Source organism: Hyperolius riggenbachi, chromosome 10 (genome assembly GCF_040937935.1).
Source record: "Hyperolius riggenbachi isolate aHypRig1 chromosome 10, aHypRig1.pri, whole genome shotgun sequence".
Taxonomy (NCBI): domain Eukaryota; kingdom Metazoa; phylum Chordata; class Amphibia; order Anura; family Hyperoliidae; genus Hyperolius; species Hyperolius riggenbachi.
In genome coordinates, this window is record NC_090655.1 from 265857877 (window position 1) to 265875100 (window position 17224).

A 17224-nucleotide genomic window follows, 5' to 3' on the forward strand; every position below is an offset into this window, starting at 1 on the left:
GCGTAAAGCATCACATAACCAGTACATGAAATCAATAGAATTGCTATGGGCGGCCCATAAGAATTTTCTTGACAACCCCTCTCCAGAGTCAAGAATAGAATGGCAAAGAGTTAAAAGAGACACGGAAATAAATCTAAAGACACAAGATATGTACCTAAAATCCTATAAAGACTTATATTTTTACAAATTTGGTAATAAAATAGGTACACTACTCTCTCGCATGTCAAAACCCCCTTTTAGCACCACAGTAATTACTTCCCTTCGATCGCCCCAAGGCCAGGTAGAACATAACCCAAAGAACATTAATTCCATATTCCAAGAGTTCTACAAAAAATTATATGCTGATACTACCATTAAAGGGACTAGGGACACAGTGCAGAGTTGGCTGGACAAAGTATCTCTCCCTTCTCTATCAGAGGAGGATCTATTGGAACTAAACTCCCCTATCACCGAAAATGAGGTCCATAACATTATCAGGAATCTTGCTAATGGTAAGGCACCAGGCCCAGACGGTTTATCCTCGGAATTTTTTAAACTATTACGCCAGGACCTGGTGCCATATCTGACGACTCTTTTTAACACAATTCTGAGGGAGGGTAGGTACCCCACGTCGGCAAACATGGCTTATATTAAACTACTTCCTAAAGCTGGTAAGGACTCCCTAATACCAGGATCATATCGGCCGATACATTTAATCAATCAAGATATAAAAATATTATCAAAAATAATGGCAGATCGCTTGGCTGGCTTGCTTCCTAAGCTTGTTAGCCCAAACCAAGTGGGATTTGTCAGAAATCAGTCAGCAGTTGCCAATGTTAGGAAACTGCTCCTGGTTCAAGATTATGCTAAGGCCTATCCCGAAACATGCAAAAATTATGCCATTTTAATGATCGATGCAGAAAAGGCTTTCGATAATGTATCCTGGGAATGGCTTGAGGGCGTGCTGGATAAAATGAAAGTAACCGGCTGGCTAAGAAATTTAATAAAAGCTATGCATACAAATCCCAGTGACTGTATTTACACCCCAGGCTTCCTGTCTGACCCCTTTACGCTTGAGAAGGGCACGAGACAGGGGTGCCCTTTGTCACCTCTGCTCTTCAATCTTGCCTTGGAGCCTATGACTCGATATCTTGAGGCAAACATAGCGGGAATCACTATCGGGGGACATAGAGTGTCGCAAGCCATGTTTGCCGACGATATTCTGCTATTCCTACAGGATCCTATGACACAATTAGAACAGGTACTGGGGAAAATTGGGGAAATAGGCAAATTAAGTGGCTTCAAAGTCAATGCTTCCAAGAGCGAATTAATGTATTTATCAAGATTGGCCCCAAAAATAAATGGGACACACCTTCCTGTGAAGATCTGCTCGCAGGTAACTTATTTAGGAATTAAATTTCCTAGAGACCCATCTCTTATGTACTTAAAAAATTACCACCCCCTGATAATGGATATTAAGCGCCAGCTAGCTAATTGGGAAAACTTGCCCATTAACCTAATGGGACGGGCCTCATTAATCAAATCGGTGTCTTTTGGCAGATTGCTCTACCCCCTACAGACGATACCATTGCTGCTGAGACATTCAGATGTCAAGGATTTGTACAGTGCATTTATACGCTTTCTGTGGAAAAAGGGTAAGGCAAGAATAGCTCTCTCCAAGCTACAACTCCCTAAAATTTGGGGGGGGCCTGGCTGTACCCGATATAAGGAGATACAATATAGCTTGTCTAACCCACCATGTTAGGGACTGGATTAATAACTCGAGCATTTATTCAAATTATGACCTAGAGTTCTCATATGCCGAGCCATGGTCCCTATCTGGCTTGCTACACACATCGTATAAACATCTACCACCAAAATTTAGAAGTAGCAAAATTTTGAATGATACCATAGTGACTTGGAGAGAGCTGTGTAAAACATTTAACATGCCTTACCTGATTTCCAAATATATGCCCCTGCGTGGTTTGCCGGAATTCCCGGTGAGTCTGGCCCACGGAGGTTTTTATGAATGGCAGGACAAAGGAATTCACCGAATGGGACAATTATTAGATCTGAATGCAGGTAAATTATTATCCTTTATGGGAATCAGGTCAAAATATGGCATTCCGCGCCATCATTTTCTATACTATGGCCAATTGAGATCATTCTTAGAAAGTAAGGGGAACCAATTTAAAAACATAACTACATTAAATAAATTGGATGAATTCCTAGCCCCGCATATTCCTAAAATATCATTGTCTGCGATTCAGACGGACCTCCAACAACTAACGGTTGCCAAAAAAGCAGCAAACAATCTAACCAGCTGGTCTAAACAAATATTAAGCGATGACCTTCCAAAAAAAATCCTTGAGGGATATGGGGTGATCCATAAATTGATAGTGGGGGAAAACTGGCGAGAGTCCCATTTAAAATTTAAGCACAAAGCTAAATATGCCTTCAATATTAAATATAAGAATCCACCAGCGTATGATACACCTAAGTGTCCCAAGTGTAATCAAGCGGATGCAGACTTATACCATTGTGTGTGGAGTTGTCCAATTGTGGTAGATTTTTGGAAAAAAGTGATACATTATACTAAGCAAGTGTGTAAAATCCAATTGGAACTGAGCCCTCTGTTATTCCTGTTTAACTATGAGGAACCACATTCAGAGTCAGAAGACAATCCCCAGGCAACTACCAAAGTTTTGAGTAAACTGGCTCATCTGATTCTAATTACAGCTCGAAAGGTGATCTTCAATAAGTGGATTTACGCAAGCCCTCCCACAGTGTGGGATGTTAAAGAGGAACTCATGCATCTTTACCAACTGGATAAAATGGACACACTAAACCACAAGGATAAAAAACAAAGTCATTCTTTAAAAAGTGGAAACTCTTTATTGAAAAGATTTATACACAACAGGAAATAAGAGACTTGATGGAACATTTCAAGTACACAAAATGGTATCTGACGGAACATTTGCTGGGCACACTGGGAAAACTAGACGTTTCTTAAAATTTTTCTGGAAGTTTATGGTCTGGAGTGACAGGGAAGGGTGGGGGGGGGGGGAGGGGGAGAAAGGGCGGGGTGTTAGAAGGGGAAAGGACGATCCGGAAAACTACTCCTTCAAGACACTACAAGGAGAGGTTTTCATTGGACCCGTTATGACTACATAATTTGGTTTGTAAAAGCTACTTTTTGTATGATGGAATCTTTAAGCCCATTACCTTATTGAAGGAATGAAACCTTGCCTGTGTAATATGTGAAATGTTCAATAAAATATTGTTTAAAAAAAAAAAAAAAGAATTGGAGGCCTAAAAATCTTGAAAAAAATGTCCCGCTTTTGACTCATAATTCCAGACAGAAATGCACCGCCAGGGAGGTTAATCCCACTGGCGTTACAACAAAATCGCCAGGGGGGGGCAGCGCAGCACTTTTTTAAAAAAATGTTGTTGTTTTAAATAATGTTAGCCTAGCGCTAGCTACATGATAGCCGCTGTGCAGTGGCATCCCCCTCCCCTTCCGATCGCCTCCGGTGATCAGAGCAAACAGGAAATCCCATTCACAACAGGATTTCCTGTTTGCCTTTCCCGTTGCCATGGCGACGATCGGGATGACGTCATCGACGTCATGGCGTCGCAGGGAGTACCGATCCACCCCTTAGCGCTGCCTGGCGGTGATTGGCCAGGCTGCGCAAGGGGTCTGGGGGGGGGGGCGGCGCGGAGGGTAGCGGCAAATCGGCGCGTAGAGGCGGCGATCATGTAGTACACGCAGCTAGCAAAGTGTAACAAAAAAAAAATTTGTGCAAATCGGCCGACCAGGGCCTGATAAATCCTCCGTGGCGGCTTACCGCCAGGGTGGTTAAATCTGGCATCTATGAAGCAAGAGATATGCAGCACCCATTGCAATTGGCTCTGTGTATCTCCCCTCTGGCAAGTCTTCCCTCTTTGGCCTCGATTCATAAACGATTACCACATGCGTTATCACCAAAGCAGTAAATTATCGCATTGTATGTTGATAGTGGATTCATAAAATTTTTCGCCTGTTTTTACGCATGTTTTACCACATGCGTTAATAGTGCGGTAATGAAAACGTTGTTTGTGTCGGTAAACTAAATGAAATGAATTCTTGAAAAAAAAGGGTGATAAATAACGTGTTATCGCCAACAAAAACCTGGCGAGTTCGTTCTACTCAGTAGCATTTTAGTTGACAAATTGAGCCCTTTCAACTTCATGTTATGGAATTTTTAAGGATTCAGAGGAGGAAGGGTGGTTGTAATATCACCCAGGTTTTTAGAAGTTGTACAGAGTTAGATAATTTATAAGAATAAACACTATATATATATATATATATATAATTTTATAATTAATAAGTCATGTGTGCACCTTGTCATTAGGGAGTCAGCAGCAAACTACCGCACTCAGCAAATTATACCGACAGCTTTCTGCACCACACTTACCGACTGCTATCGCAATCATCTCTGAACCTTTTTTTATGAATTCACTGCAAAAACCCTCATTTACTGCTAGCGGTAATTTCCCGCCCTTTCTGAACTACCGCACTCACTTTTATGAATCGAGGCCTTTGTAGTCTTCATCTGTGAGGTAAGTTTGCTACCTTCAGTTTGCTCCTTAAAGGACTTCCTTTAAAATCTATTTTGTACTCACCTGCGACTTCTTCCAGCCCCGAGCAGCAGTCTCAGTCCATCGCCGCACCCCCGGTCCTCTGCTGGCCACCCGAAATGATGGCGACCTGCCAGCGGGGTTGGCTCTTCTGCGCCTGCGCCGGCACCTGTCCACATCATCTGGCACATACTGCACCTGCACACAACGATTGCGCAAGTACAGTATGTGCCACATGACGTGGACACATGTAGGCGCAGAGGAGCCGACCCCGCTGACAGGTCGCCATCATTGTGGGCGGGACACCTAAGAGGACCGGGGCTGCGGCGAGGCACTGAGGCTGATGCTCGGGGCTCAAAGAAGCCCCAGGTAAGTACATAATAGATTTTTAAGTTTGCCTCGGAAGTCCTGTAAGGATTTCATTGCTGATGTGCTGAAGTATTGGTGTGAGTGAGGACAGTGTGACCCGTTTCTCAGAGCCCAGGGCATCAGTGAGCTCATGGAGTGGTGGAAGAATCTTGTTGACATTCTCAAGAGTGGCAATGTAGCTGTCTATTGGCATTAGGTGCCATGTACCCCGGTCAGTAGCCAGTGCTGGGCAGACAGCCTGTTGCTGGAGATCATCTCAAATGTAGATCCCCACCTTGTTACCACATCACGGGTTAGGGCATGCTCAGGAAGTTCCAGGAGTGGACTGACATCTCATGGGGCCCCCGGGCAATAGGAGATTATGGGGCTCCGTACACCCGCAAGCCACACCTGCCCATCCTCATGCTGCAAAAATCTTAAAAATGTTAAATATATGTAAACATACAGATAAGAAGTTTCTCCCAGAGTAAAATCAGCCATAAATTACTTTTCTCTTATGTTGCTGTCACTTACAGTAAGTAGTAGAAATCTGACATTTACGACAGGTTTTGGACTAGCCCATCTTCTCATGGGGATTCTCAGGGTTTTTCTTTATTTTACGAAGCACTTAGTGAATGGCAGCTGCTCCGTCCAACTGCCAAAAATGTGTGCAAGGAGCATGGAGGCTGGCCAGCCTCTTTTTATGAATCTTGTTCAAGGAGTGTCTTTATACAGAATAAAGGCCATACTGAGAATCCCCTATGGAGAGATGGACTAGCCCAAAACCTAATGTCATATTTCTACAACCTACTGTAAGTGACAGCAACAAAGGAGAAAAGTAATTTATGGCTCATTTTACTCTGGAGGAAACATACTACTTATTTGTATGTGTTTACATGTATTTATAAGATTTTCGTGACAGTGGTTCTTTAAACACATGAAAGGCAACAATCATTTCCTCCAACACATGAAATGCAAGAACTGTTAGCTCCCACACATGAAATCCTTTGGGTTGTTTGGGTGTCGGGTGAGAGGGAGGGTAGTTTGATTGCTGGGTGGGTGGTTTGGGTGCTGGGAAGGTGGTTTGGGTGCTGGGAAGGTGGTTTGGGTGCTGGGAAGGTGGTTTGGGTGCTGGGAGGGTGGTTTGGGTGCTGGGAAGGTGGTTTGGGTGCTGGGAAGGTGGTTTGGGTGCTGGGAAGGTGGTTTGGGTGCTGGGAAGGTGGTTTGCGTGCTGCTTGGTTTGGGTTCTGGCTGCTTAGTTTGGGTGGGGGTTTTGGGTGCTGCTTGGTTTGGGTGGGAGTTTTGGGTGCTGCTTGGTTTGGGTGCTGGCTGTGGTGCCGGGGGGCCCGTCTTCCTCCCCACAGAGTTGCAAGCAGACTAATTGGCTTGTCACAGATACTTACGGGCTCCAGGACTGGCTCCAGCAAGCAGCGGCAGTGCGGCACTAATTGCTCTCTGTTCGCCGCTAGCGTCCTATCTTCCGGCGGCGCCTCCTATGATGTCATAGAAGGTGCCACCAAAACCATGAGGACAGGACGCCAAAGGCAGAGAGAGCAGTGAGAGGGCGGTGCTGGAGCACGTAATTACTTAAAGTATCTGTGCCAACTAGCTCTGCTCGCAACTCTGTTGCTCCCCTTTCTGGTGGCAGGACATCCACCTTCTTTGCCCTGATGATGCTGAATCTACCAGCGAAACCGGTTGGCATGTAATAAGGACTTATCCTTGCACACTGGGGGGCCTTCCTTGGGCCTGGCTCTCCATCTATCAATCCAACAACCGTGGTCACTGATAAGTATAAGATGGCTACATATCAGGCTCAGAAGTGGTTTCTATACTTATTTTACTTTGGACATGTCTTGTCATATGGGAGTTCTGTGCAAGTTGGCATTTTGAATCCAGCCATTTATACAACCTTGCATCTGGACCCGCAACTGCGAATGGGTTGAAGGAATCCTCATATTCATAGTAATCTACTTGACCTGCAGTTAATAACTGTATATCTCCATGTGTGGAGCCTGTCAGTTTGCAATACATATGGTTCTGAATGATCACCTTGTACCTGTTAACGTATATTGCAGAAAATAACTGGCACTGGAAGACTTTGAAGACAAGTATTTTAGTCACTATTCATTGTAGTTCAGGTAAAAATAGCTCTCGTGCTGCCAAGCAATGGACCATACGCTTTACCTACCTGACAAAGGGCGGAGATACCGTCTGAAACGGAGACAGTGCATTGTTGGAACTCTGCCACAATCTGGTAGCTGTTCCATTGCTTGGCAGCCTGAGAGCTATATTTACCTGAGCTATGATTACATCTGATGCTTTAACATTGGCTACATTTTGTTCACTATTGGAGGTGAGTAAAATGTCTCATCAAGCTCTACAACTCACTGCTTTTCCCTGTATGGCCAATGCTTTATGTGTAGAGAGAATCAGTGAGATGCCGATAACTGTAAAATGGTGCAAATTGTATGCTAATTATATGCAAAGTTATGCAGCTGCTGCATCTGGTCCATTTCCTAGCTGCATAAACTTTGCAGCAACTTGGAATGATCAGCAGCTCTCTGACCCTCCCTAATAATAATTGCACCTCCCTTCAGAATTCTCTAACAGTAAGTGATGATGTTTCTCTATTTGCAGGGTGGAGTCCCGGCATCAGGAACCTCTCAGAGACTCGTCTCTCTGTATCCACAGACTGTACAGCGGATGATGATGTCACTGGACAAGAGTCTGCTGCAGATATCCTGGTGACCCCAAATATTCCCCCAGACTCCCCTCAACTGTCTAACCCTGAGGAGCCTCATACCCAGCACAGCTCTCCCCCTGCTGGAGGGTCTTATTCCTGTTCCACATGTGGGAAATGTTTTGTTTGTAAATCACATCTTGTCATTCATAAGAGATCTCACACTGGTGAAAATACCTATTCATGTGCTGAGTGTGGTAAATGTTGTGTTTGGAAATCAGAGCTTGTCAAACATGAGAGAATTCACACTGGTGAGAAGCCCTATTCGTGTGCTGAGTGTGGGAAATGTTTTGGGACTAAATCAGAACTTGCCTCACATAAGAGAATTCACACTGGTGAAAAGCCCTATTTATGTGCTGAGTGTGGGAAATGTTTTACACATAAAACAGGCCTTATCACACATGAGAGATCTCACACTGGTGAGAAGCCCTATTCGTGTGCTGAGTGTGGGAAATGTTTTAAGAATAAATCAGAACTTACCCCACATGAGAGATCTCACACTGGTGAAAAGCCCTATTCATGTGCTGAGTGTGGGAAATGTTTTGGACAAAAAGGAATCCTTGTGGCACATGAGAGATTACACACTGGTGTGAAGCCTTATTTGTGTACTGAGTGTGGGAAATGTTTTGGGACGAAAACAGAACTTGTCACACATGTGAGAACTCACACTGGTGAGAAGCCCTATTCATGTTCTGAGTGTGGGAAATGTTTTGGACAGAAATCAAACCTGATCACACATGAGAGATCCCACACTGGAGAGAAACCCTATTCATGTGCTGAGTGTGGGAAATATTTTGGGCGTAAAACACTGCTTGTCAGACATGAGCGATCTCATACTAGTGAGATGCCTTATTCAAGTGCTAAGTGTGGAAAATACTTTGGGAGTAAATTACAGCGTGTCAGTCATCATAGATCTCATGCTAGTGATAAACCCTATTCATGTGCTGATTGTGGGAAATGTTTTGCACATAAATCAGATCTTAAAACACATAAAAGATCCCACACTGGTGAGAAGCCTTATTCATGTACTGAGTGTGGGAAATGTTTTGGGCGTAAATCAAACCTGATCACACATGAGAGATCTCATTTTGGTCAGAAGCCCTATTCATGTGCCGTGTGTGGGAAAAGTTTTAGACAAAAAGGAAACTATGTCAGGCATGAGAGATCTCACACTGGTGAGAAGCCTTATTCGTGTGCTGAGTGTGGGAAATGTTTTGGGACTAAATCATACCTTGCCACGCATGAGATAACTCACACTGGTGAGAAGCCCTATTCATGTGCTGAGTGTGGGAAATGTTTTGGGCGTAGATCAAATCTGGTCATACATGAGAGAACTCACACTGGTGAGAAGCCCTATTCATGTGCCGAATGTGGGAAACGTTTTAGACAAAAATCAAACCTTGTCACACATGAGAGATCTCACACTGGTGAGAAGCCCTATTCATGCCTGAGTGTGGGAAATGCTTTATAGTGAAATCAAATCTCTTCATGTTTAATAAGAGATCTCACACTGGTGTGAAGCCGTATTCATGTGAGTATGGGATATATTTTGGGAGTAAGGGCTGGTGCACATGGATGTTTTGCTGGCATTAACCACGTCCCTGCAAAATGCCATAACTATGTGCAGGGGCATAGCTATCGCGTGTTCCCACTCCCCCCACCCCCGTTACCACCGCCGATCAGTAGCAGTGCTTCCTGATTGCGTCCTAATACTATGTGTTATAAATTAAGTATTATATGTAGGCCTCAGTTATTTGAACTGAGTTAGTTGAAAGGCTTGATTTGCACAGTATCTCTTTAAGCATAATTTCTCAGAGGGAAATTATGAAGACATTTACCAGAAGCAGATTGTCCTCGTCCGAAGGACAGGAACACTATCTGTTCAAATGTACAGACTTTCAGACTGCAAAGGGGAAAACAATATTTACCAAACATGGCATTCTTTGTATGTAGAGTAGAGGACACTGTGAATAATAATTGAGTAGGTGTGTGTAATTACCCTACGAGGGATCTTAAACAATTATAGGTTTAGGGGGATGGTTCAGATGATGACACAGTTAACTCTTTCCTAGTCAGTATTAAGGTTCATGATGGGCCAACGGAGCGCATTCTTACTTTCACGCTCTCTTATCTACTGACTGGAACCCTGATTACTTTTCTTTATTTATGTAATCCAGTGTTCTCCCCAGAATTGCCGGGTGGCATGAAATAGTAGCCGAGTGGCATGAAAAAGTAGCCGGGTGGGTTGAGATGAAAATGCAGGGCAACTCTGCTTACAGCATAGGAGGATGTGAGGAGGTGAGCTGATGACAGCCGTGTGGTCACCAAATCTAGCCGGGTGGAGCACCCGGCTAAAAGAGCCTGGGGAGAACACTGGTAATCTGATATAACGTATGCTGTATATATTAGATAGGTAGGTCTCAGGGCTAGGTAGTTAGATGTAACATAGGATAGACATAAGAAGAAACCTGATTCCATGCAAGGGAATCAAGAAGCTGTAACCCAAAAGACTTACTACAGAATAATCTGCTTTGCTAACATGTAACAAACTGTATCTGTAAATCTGTTTGCTGAATAAACACTTTGGAACTTGGAAGACGCCTAAAGAAGTTCTATCTCCTATACTGTTTTGCTGTGATGAGAATCGTGTTTGCAGCTCTTACTAATGAGTTGCTGGTGCCGGAATAAAGGTGTGTTGCCGATAGAAACCTATAGTTTCTTACACTATGCATACAGAAATCACCTACGAGGACATCGTGTGGCCTAATAGAAAAATGACATCTACATTTTTTTTTTTTCAATAAAGGATCCGTTTAACCTAATTTTTACATTTTAAATTAACCCCTGACCTCCCACACTCCCCAATAGTTACCCCCAATTTTTTTTTTCGTAAAACAAAAATTAACAAATTAAAAAAAATACATAAATAGTTACCTTAGGTACTGAAATTTTTTAATATTTATGTAAAGAGGGTATATTACTATTACTTTTTATTATGGGCTTGTATTTAGGGATGGACGTTGAGGCCTGAACAATTTTAAGAAAAGATTGAATTGCATGATTTCTGTCAGAAATTGCGATTTCGATTTGATTCATGATTTTCAATACACAACGATGGATCAGCACACTAATGGTGAGTATGAGTTCCCCCAGTATAGGTAGCCACATATAGGTACCCCCAGTATAGTTTAGCCAGCTAGGCAGTGTGTAGGGGCCACAGCACAGGTTAGGCAGTGTGAAGGGGCCACGATACAGGTTAGGCAGTGTGTAAGGGCCACAGGACAGGTTAGGCAGTGTAGGTGCCACAGGAAAGGTTAGGCAGTGTGTAGGGGCCACAGGAAAGGTTAGGCAGTGTGTAGCGGCCACAGGACAGGTTAGGCAGTGTGTAGGGGCCACAGGACAGGTTAGGCAGTGTGTAGGGGCCACAGGACAGGATAGGCAGTGTGTAGGGGCCACAGGACAGGTTAGGCAGTGTGTAGGGGCCACAGGACAGGTTAGGCAGTGTGTAGGGGCCACAGGACAGGTTAGGCAGTGTGTAGGGGCCACAGGACAGGATAGGTAGTGTGTAGGGGCCACAGGACAGGTTAGGCAGTGTGTAGGGGCGCCAGGACAGGTTAGGCAGAGTGTAGGGGCCACAGGACAGGTTAGACAGTGTGTAGAGGCCACAGGACAGTTTAGGCAGTGTGTAGGGGCCACAGGACAGGTTAGGCAGTGTGTAGGGGCCACAGGACAGGTAAGACAGTGTGTAGGGGCCACATGACAATATAGGCAGTGGGTAGGTGCTGCAGCCTCCAGATCCCCCTCCCCTCTGAATTTACCTGCTCCGCTCCCTTCTCCTGCTTGCGGCCCCCTCCTCTAGTAAGTTCCGTAACAGTCGGGATGCAATTATCGTTAATACGGCGAAATAAAAGCTGAAAAAAGGGCGCCTGATAAATATCACTAACAACATTAGAACATTACGGTTTTTGAATTATGTTATCGTTTTAGAAGCTTGCAACATTATACTTTTTGTCATATTTTGTTTGTATGTACAGATTTTACGTTATCAAAGATATTATCGTTTCTATGTGTAAAAATGTGTTTCTGCAGAGGAAGTGGTTAGGGTTAGGCACCACTCGGATGGCGGTAGTTTTAGGCAACACCGGGGGGAGGGTTGGTTAGGCACAACCGGGTGGGCTAGGGTTAGGCACCACCAGCAAGCGCTGTAATTACAGTGCAGGCGATTTGCCAGCACTACCATAGACAGTAATAGGAATTACGGCTCTAGCGGTGCTCAGTAAGTAACTTCGGTGCTGTCAGAAGCCGGAGCTGAAGTTACTTTTAAAACACTGTAATTCGGCCTCCAGCAGTAGCTAGAAGCTGAATTACATAATTTCCCACTATGCAAGTCGACCTGGAGGGGGAATAGTAATTAACATCACCGGGAGTTGTGCAGCAGCAGGATAAGCCATATACCAGCTGTATCCTCCGCCCAAGTCTCCCTCCAAATCACCAGGGAAGTGGTTAGTTTTAGGCACCACCAGTAGAGGATTCTGTGTGAAAGTAGAGTTGGATTAAGCCATATTGTTGAATTACATAATGATTTTTAACATTAATATATTTTTGTTATTATCTCCCTCCTGTTTTTAAAATGGTATTTATCGTTAACCAAGTTCAACAACAATGTTTATCGTTATTAAGATTTTGTTTTCCACTGGCGCCATTTTGTTATCCAGCCGGGCCCTTTTTTCCTGGCGCCCTTTTTTCATGCACGCGGAATAGCAGAGGTCATACACAGAAGGCAACAAGGATGCAGGATACAGGAACAAGGCAAGGAGGGCTAGATCACAGTTATCAGGAACAGGTAACAGGCTTGATGAACTAGCAGTGAACTGGTCTGCTGGAGCGGATTATATTGTGTGCTGGGAGGTCAGATGACAATGTCCAGGTGATCTCAGACCTGCCCTCATTAGCAGTCTGCAACAGAATAGGTCCTGAAGGAGAGACCTCTGCTGGTGGGCAGAGAGCAGTTCAGGCTTTATAATCCCCGAAGAGAGCGAGGACATCTGCTGGTGAGACAGAGGAAGTTCATCCAAAAGGTTCATGATCTTACCAACAGATGTGGATATTGACATTACCACCCCCTTGAGGAGCGGTCTCCGTGCTCCACAAGAACTCACACCCACCTGGGCCACACCCAGCCAAAGTCTGGGCTTTAGCAGAAGCTGGAGAACAATGAACATCAGCAGAAACTCAATAGAGCTGGAGCTTCGGCTGAGCGACTGGCTGGACCACTGGCTGCATAGCTGGCAAGGCCTCAGGCTGAGCTATCAACTGAACCTTAGGATGAGCAACTGGCAGAATTATGGGTCGAGCAACTGGCTGGGCCTTTGGCTGAGCTGAGGAGTGTGATTCAGCTGGCATAAGCTCTGCTGAGACATCTGGATGGGACACTGCTAAACCAGCTGGCAGGGGTTCTACCAAGCTGTCCGACTGGGCCAACGCTGGACAGACCAACAGAGATACCGCCAAACTATCTCACAGAGGTATTAGGGGACTACCTCCGCCCTGCCTGTGTCAGCCACCTCAGCTATACCTATGCCAGTCAGCTTAGGCTTGTACCTCTCTGCAGGCTCAGCTGCCACAGGCAGGGCTGAGATGACTGGCACTGCTAAGGTGATGTCTGTGAGTGACAGTACTGGAAGGATGGAGGCTGTAGGAAAATACTATTTTTTAGATTTAGTTTTCTAACCCAGTCTGGGAGCACGACGAAGCTTGTAAGAGTCTATGTATGCAGCTGCTGGACACTGATATGACTGGAATGATTTTTTAACAATAATTTTTTTTAAACTCGTTGTATTAAACAAATCACTGAATACATATATACTGTATATCAAATACAGGATACAGATTGAAACATTGCTAATGCAACAATGAGCATTTGGTCTGACAATAGAAGTAAAATCTTCAAATTACTGAGTATACGTTCCGTGGAGACCCCACAATTCAGTGATATAACGAGAACAATTAAACATAAACAACCAAACTTCCACCTGTGAATCAGAAAATTATTCTTAGATATGTTTATCTATATTCCAAAAACCAGAGAGTATTTAGAACATTTGTCTGCATAGTGAGACCAGGTTTAATCATGGGATACAGTCAAGGGATTATCCAGCCACAAGCTCCAGATCCTCTGAAACTTAGCTAGAGCCCCTCTATTTTTATAGGTAATGTTTTTTCAAGCTGAGATTGTGATTCATTAGAGATTTCCAGCATTTTATCGTAGGAAGGGAGGGGTTAAGCCAGTTGAGAACAATTGTTTTACTGGCAAAGAAGCATGCCTTCCTAATAATAGATCTGTGGTCTACTCTTTAGACCATGTCTCTTCGTCTAATATCCCAATCAGGGCAACACCAGGATTGGGAGAGATGCTTTGCTCCAGAACCAACTCCAAAACCACAAATACATAATTCCAGAATGTACGCAATTTGGGACACTGCCAAATCATATGCCAAAAATCAGCAGCATAAGCTAAACATCTGGGGCAGGAGTCAGTATTGGTCCTACCCATTTTAAGTAATCTCATAGGGGATAAATAGACCTGATGGAGAAGAAATAGTTGAATAGTTCTGTCATTTGCGGCTACTGAGACTTGACGGGGGAGTTCCCAGACTTCATCCCATTCCTGTTCATTTAATGATGGAATGTACTTGGACCATTTATCCATCCTATACAGAGATGGCGTGGAATTGTATTGGCTTTGAATAAATGTATATAGTATAGAAATTAGACCAGGAGGGCCCTGTGTTTTAAAAAATCCCAATTAAGGGGTATTTAGACATGTGCCACTTGTCTGGACCAAATTGGGCTTGAAGTGCATGTCTAAGTTGAAGGCATTAAATCGCTGACATATATCCTCAAAAGTGATTAGAGTATTTGAGCTGATAATATCCTGCAAAGCAACTATCCCAAGTCTAATCCACCAACAGGGGTCCTGAAATAATAATAACTCAGGAAGCGCAGGGTTGTTCCAGAGTGGCATTTCAAGCAACATTTCAGTAAAACCCAGTAATACATTAGTTTGTGACCATATATTGTAAGCTAGTTTATGTGCTGGGATCTTGCCAATAAAAGGAAAAGGTTTTGCTTCAAGGAATCCCAACTGTGAGAGATTGCCTAAAGAGGCTTCAATATGCTGTTCGGACTTAGGCATGGGGGGATCAGAGAACCAGGTTGCAATTTTTCTGAGCTGTCCTGCTAAATAATATATAAAGAAGTCTGGAAGTGCCATTCCTCCCTCAGACTTTGGTCGTTGAAGTGTTGTTAATTTGAGTTTGAGTCTAGTACTTCCCCAGATAAAGGGAGACAGAAGAGAATTAAGTTGTCTGAAGAACTTCTTAGGAATGGTCACAGCCACATGTTCTACAATATATAAAATTTTAGGTAAAAGTATCATTTTAATAAGATTAATTCGGCCGGACACTGAGAGAGGTAGTTTTGACCAGACTCTAAATTTATCTTTAACTAAATCTAGTAATGGATATAGGTTTCTAGGGAGTGAGTCTGACGTGTTCTTTGTAATAATTAATCCTAGATATTTGAATTCCTCTGCAACAACAGCAGGACATCCCAGATTAGAGTAGAGAAGGGGGTCCCTCGAGAAGTATGTCACCACTGACTTTGGCCAGTTTATCAATAAGCCTGAGTAAGTCCCAAACCCATTGATAACTGACATTGCTCTGGGCATAAAGACCTTGGGGGTGTCCATAGAGAGGATCATGTCATCTGCATATAATCCAATGCGCTCCTCCAACATACCAATTTTAATACCCTTATAGCTAGTATCGGCTCGAATTAATAAGTGCAAGGGGTTCAATGGCCAGGGCGAACAGCGTAGGGGACAGAGGGCATCCCTGACGCGTCCCCCTGGGCAATGAAAAGGGGAGAGTAAGCGAACCATTTATTGCAAGATTTGCCGTAGGAGCTCTGTTTAACAATAATTTTTATTGAAATTTCAAATATAAGTACAAACATCTGATATGTTACATACTGTTGTTATTGATATTGGTAACCAGGAGGAAGTTGCCATAGAAAGTCTATTTGAATGCTATAATAACTCCATACCTTACAATTGCACATATCAGAAGCAGACATTTGCTTAACCACTCCAGGATCATCGGCTTACACCCCCCTAGTGAACAGGTTATTTTTTACTAATTAAGGCTCTGAAGCTTTAAGGGTTCGCTGCAAAGCCCTAGAAAACAGCACACAAGTGCCCCCCCCCCCCTTTTCTGCCCACCAACAGAGCTTTCTGTTGGTGAGCTCTGATCCCTTTCAGCATGTTTATTTATTTATATATTTGTTTTGATTTTTTAAATACATTTCCCTCCCCCGCCAGCCAATCACCGCATGGCTGCCCCCAGCCTGTACATTGTAAATAGACGCCGGTTTCGCCGTCTAAGTCTCCTAGCAGCGATCATTCAAGTGGAGATGCATGCACATTGGCACGTGCGATCTCCTGCAAAACCCCGCCCCAGAACTTCACGCCAATTGGCGTTAGGCGGTCCTGGGGCTGCCGCCGCGTTCACGTCACTTGTCATGGAGTGGTCTTTAAGTGGTTAAATACATATCTCTATTACCCTATAATATAAAAACATTAACAATAAACAACTATAAACCGCATAAAAGTATGTACCTATGAATGTTCATAGAACATTTCTACCTATAAATGTTGTTAGAATTAGAGATGGCCCGAACCTCCGATTTTCGGTTTGCGAACTTCAGCAAAAAGTTTGGTTCCCGTGAACCTCCGCGAAACCGCAATAGACTTCAATGGGGAGGCGAACTTTGAAAACTAGAAACACTTATGCTGGCCAGAAAAGTGATGGAATGTTTCAAGGGGTCTAACACCTGGAGGGGGGCATGGCGGAGTGGGATACATGCCAAACGTCCCGGGGAAAAATCTGGATTTGACACAAAGCAGCGTTTTAAGGGCAGAAATCACATTGAATGCTAAATTGCAGGCCTAAAGTGCTTTAAAACATCTTGCATGTATACATCAATCAGGTAGTGTAATTAGTGTATTGCTTCACACTGGCACACCAAACTCACTGTGTAACGCACCGCAAACAGCTGTTTGTGTAGTGACGGCCGCGCTGGACTACTGCGCACCATGGCGAGATTGCTCTTCCTCACTCAGTGATATCAGGTAATGTCTGACTGCCTTATCAACTTTTGATGGTTCTTTCTCTACCATTGTTAAAGTTTACATCTATTTTTTTTAAATTACATTTTCTGCTTGCTGTTCAGTACCTGCAATGAGAATCTATTATGGAGGGCAAGTCTGCCATTGTGACCACGAGTACTGGCCGGGGAATCAGGGTTCGATTCCGGTCCGGAGTGGGAGCCTGAGATCCATGCTGTATAAGTAATGTACCTGCCCTGACCGTGCTTTGCAGACCAGGCATCTGTGGTCAGATGGACCCTTGACCCAGCGCAAGACGAACCAAATCGAAAGCATTTGCCAAGAATGTGTTATGGAGGGCAAGTTTG

At 43.9% G+C, this 17224-nt stretch overlaps 1 protein-coding gene across 1 annotated transcript; it reads left to right on the top strand.

The window, feature by feature from the left end:
• Window positions 1–619: 619 nt before the first annotated feature.
• On the top strand, window positions 620–10286 carry LOC137537157 (zinc finger protein 665-like). The gene is made up of 3 exons (XM_068259280.1): window positions 620–1375; window positions 1540–1634; window positions 7637–10286. Exons 1-3 carry the CDS (start codon window positions 620–622, stop codon window positions 9159–9161), a joined length of 2376 nt encoding a protein of 791 aa, XP_068115381.1. The 3' UTR covers window positions 9162–10286.
• The last annotated feature ends 6938 nt before the right edge of the window (window positions 10287–17224 follow it).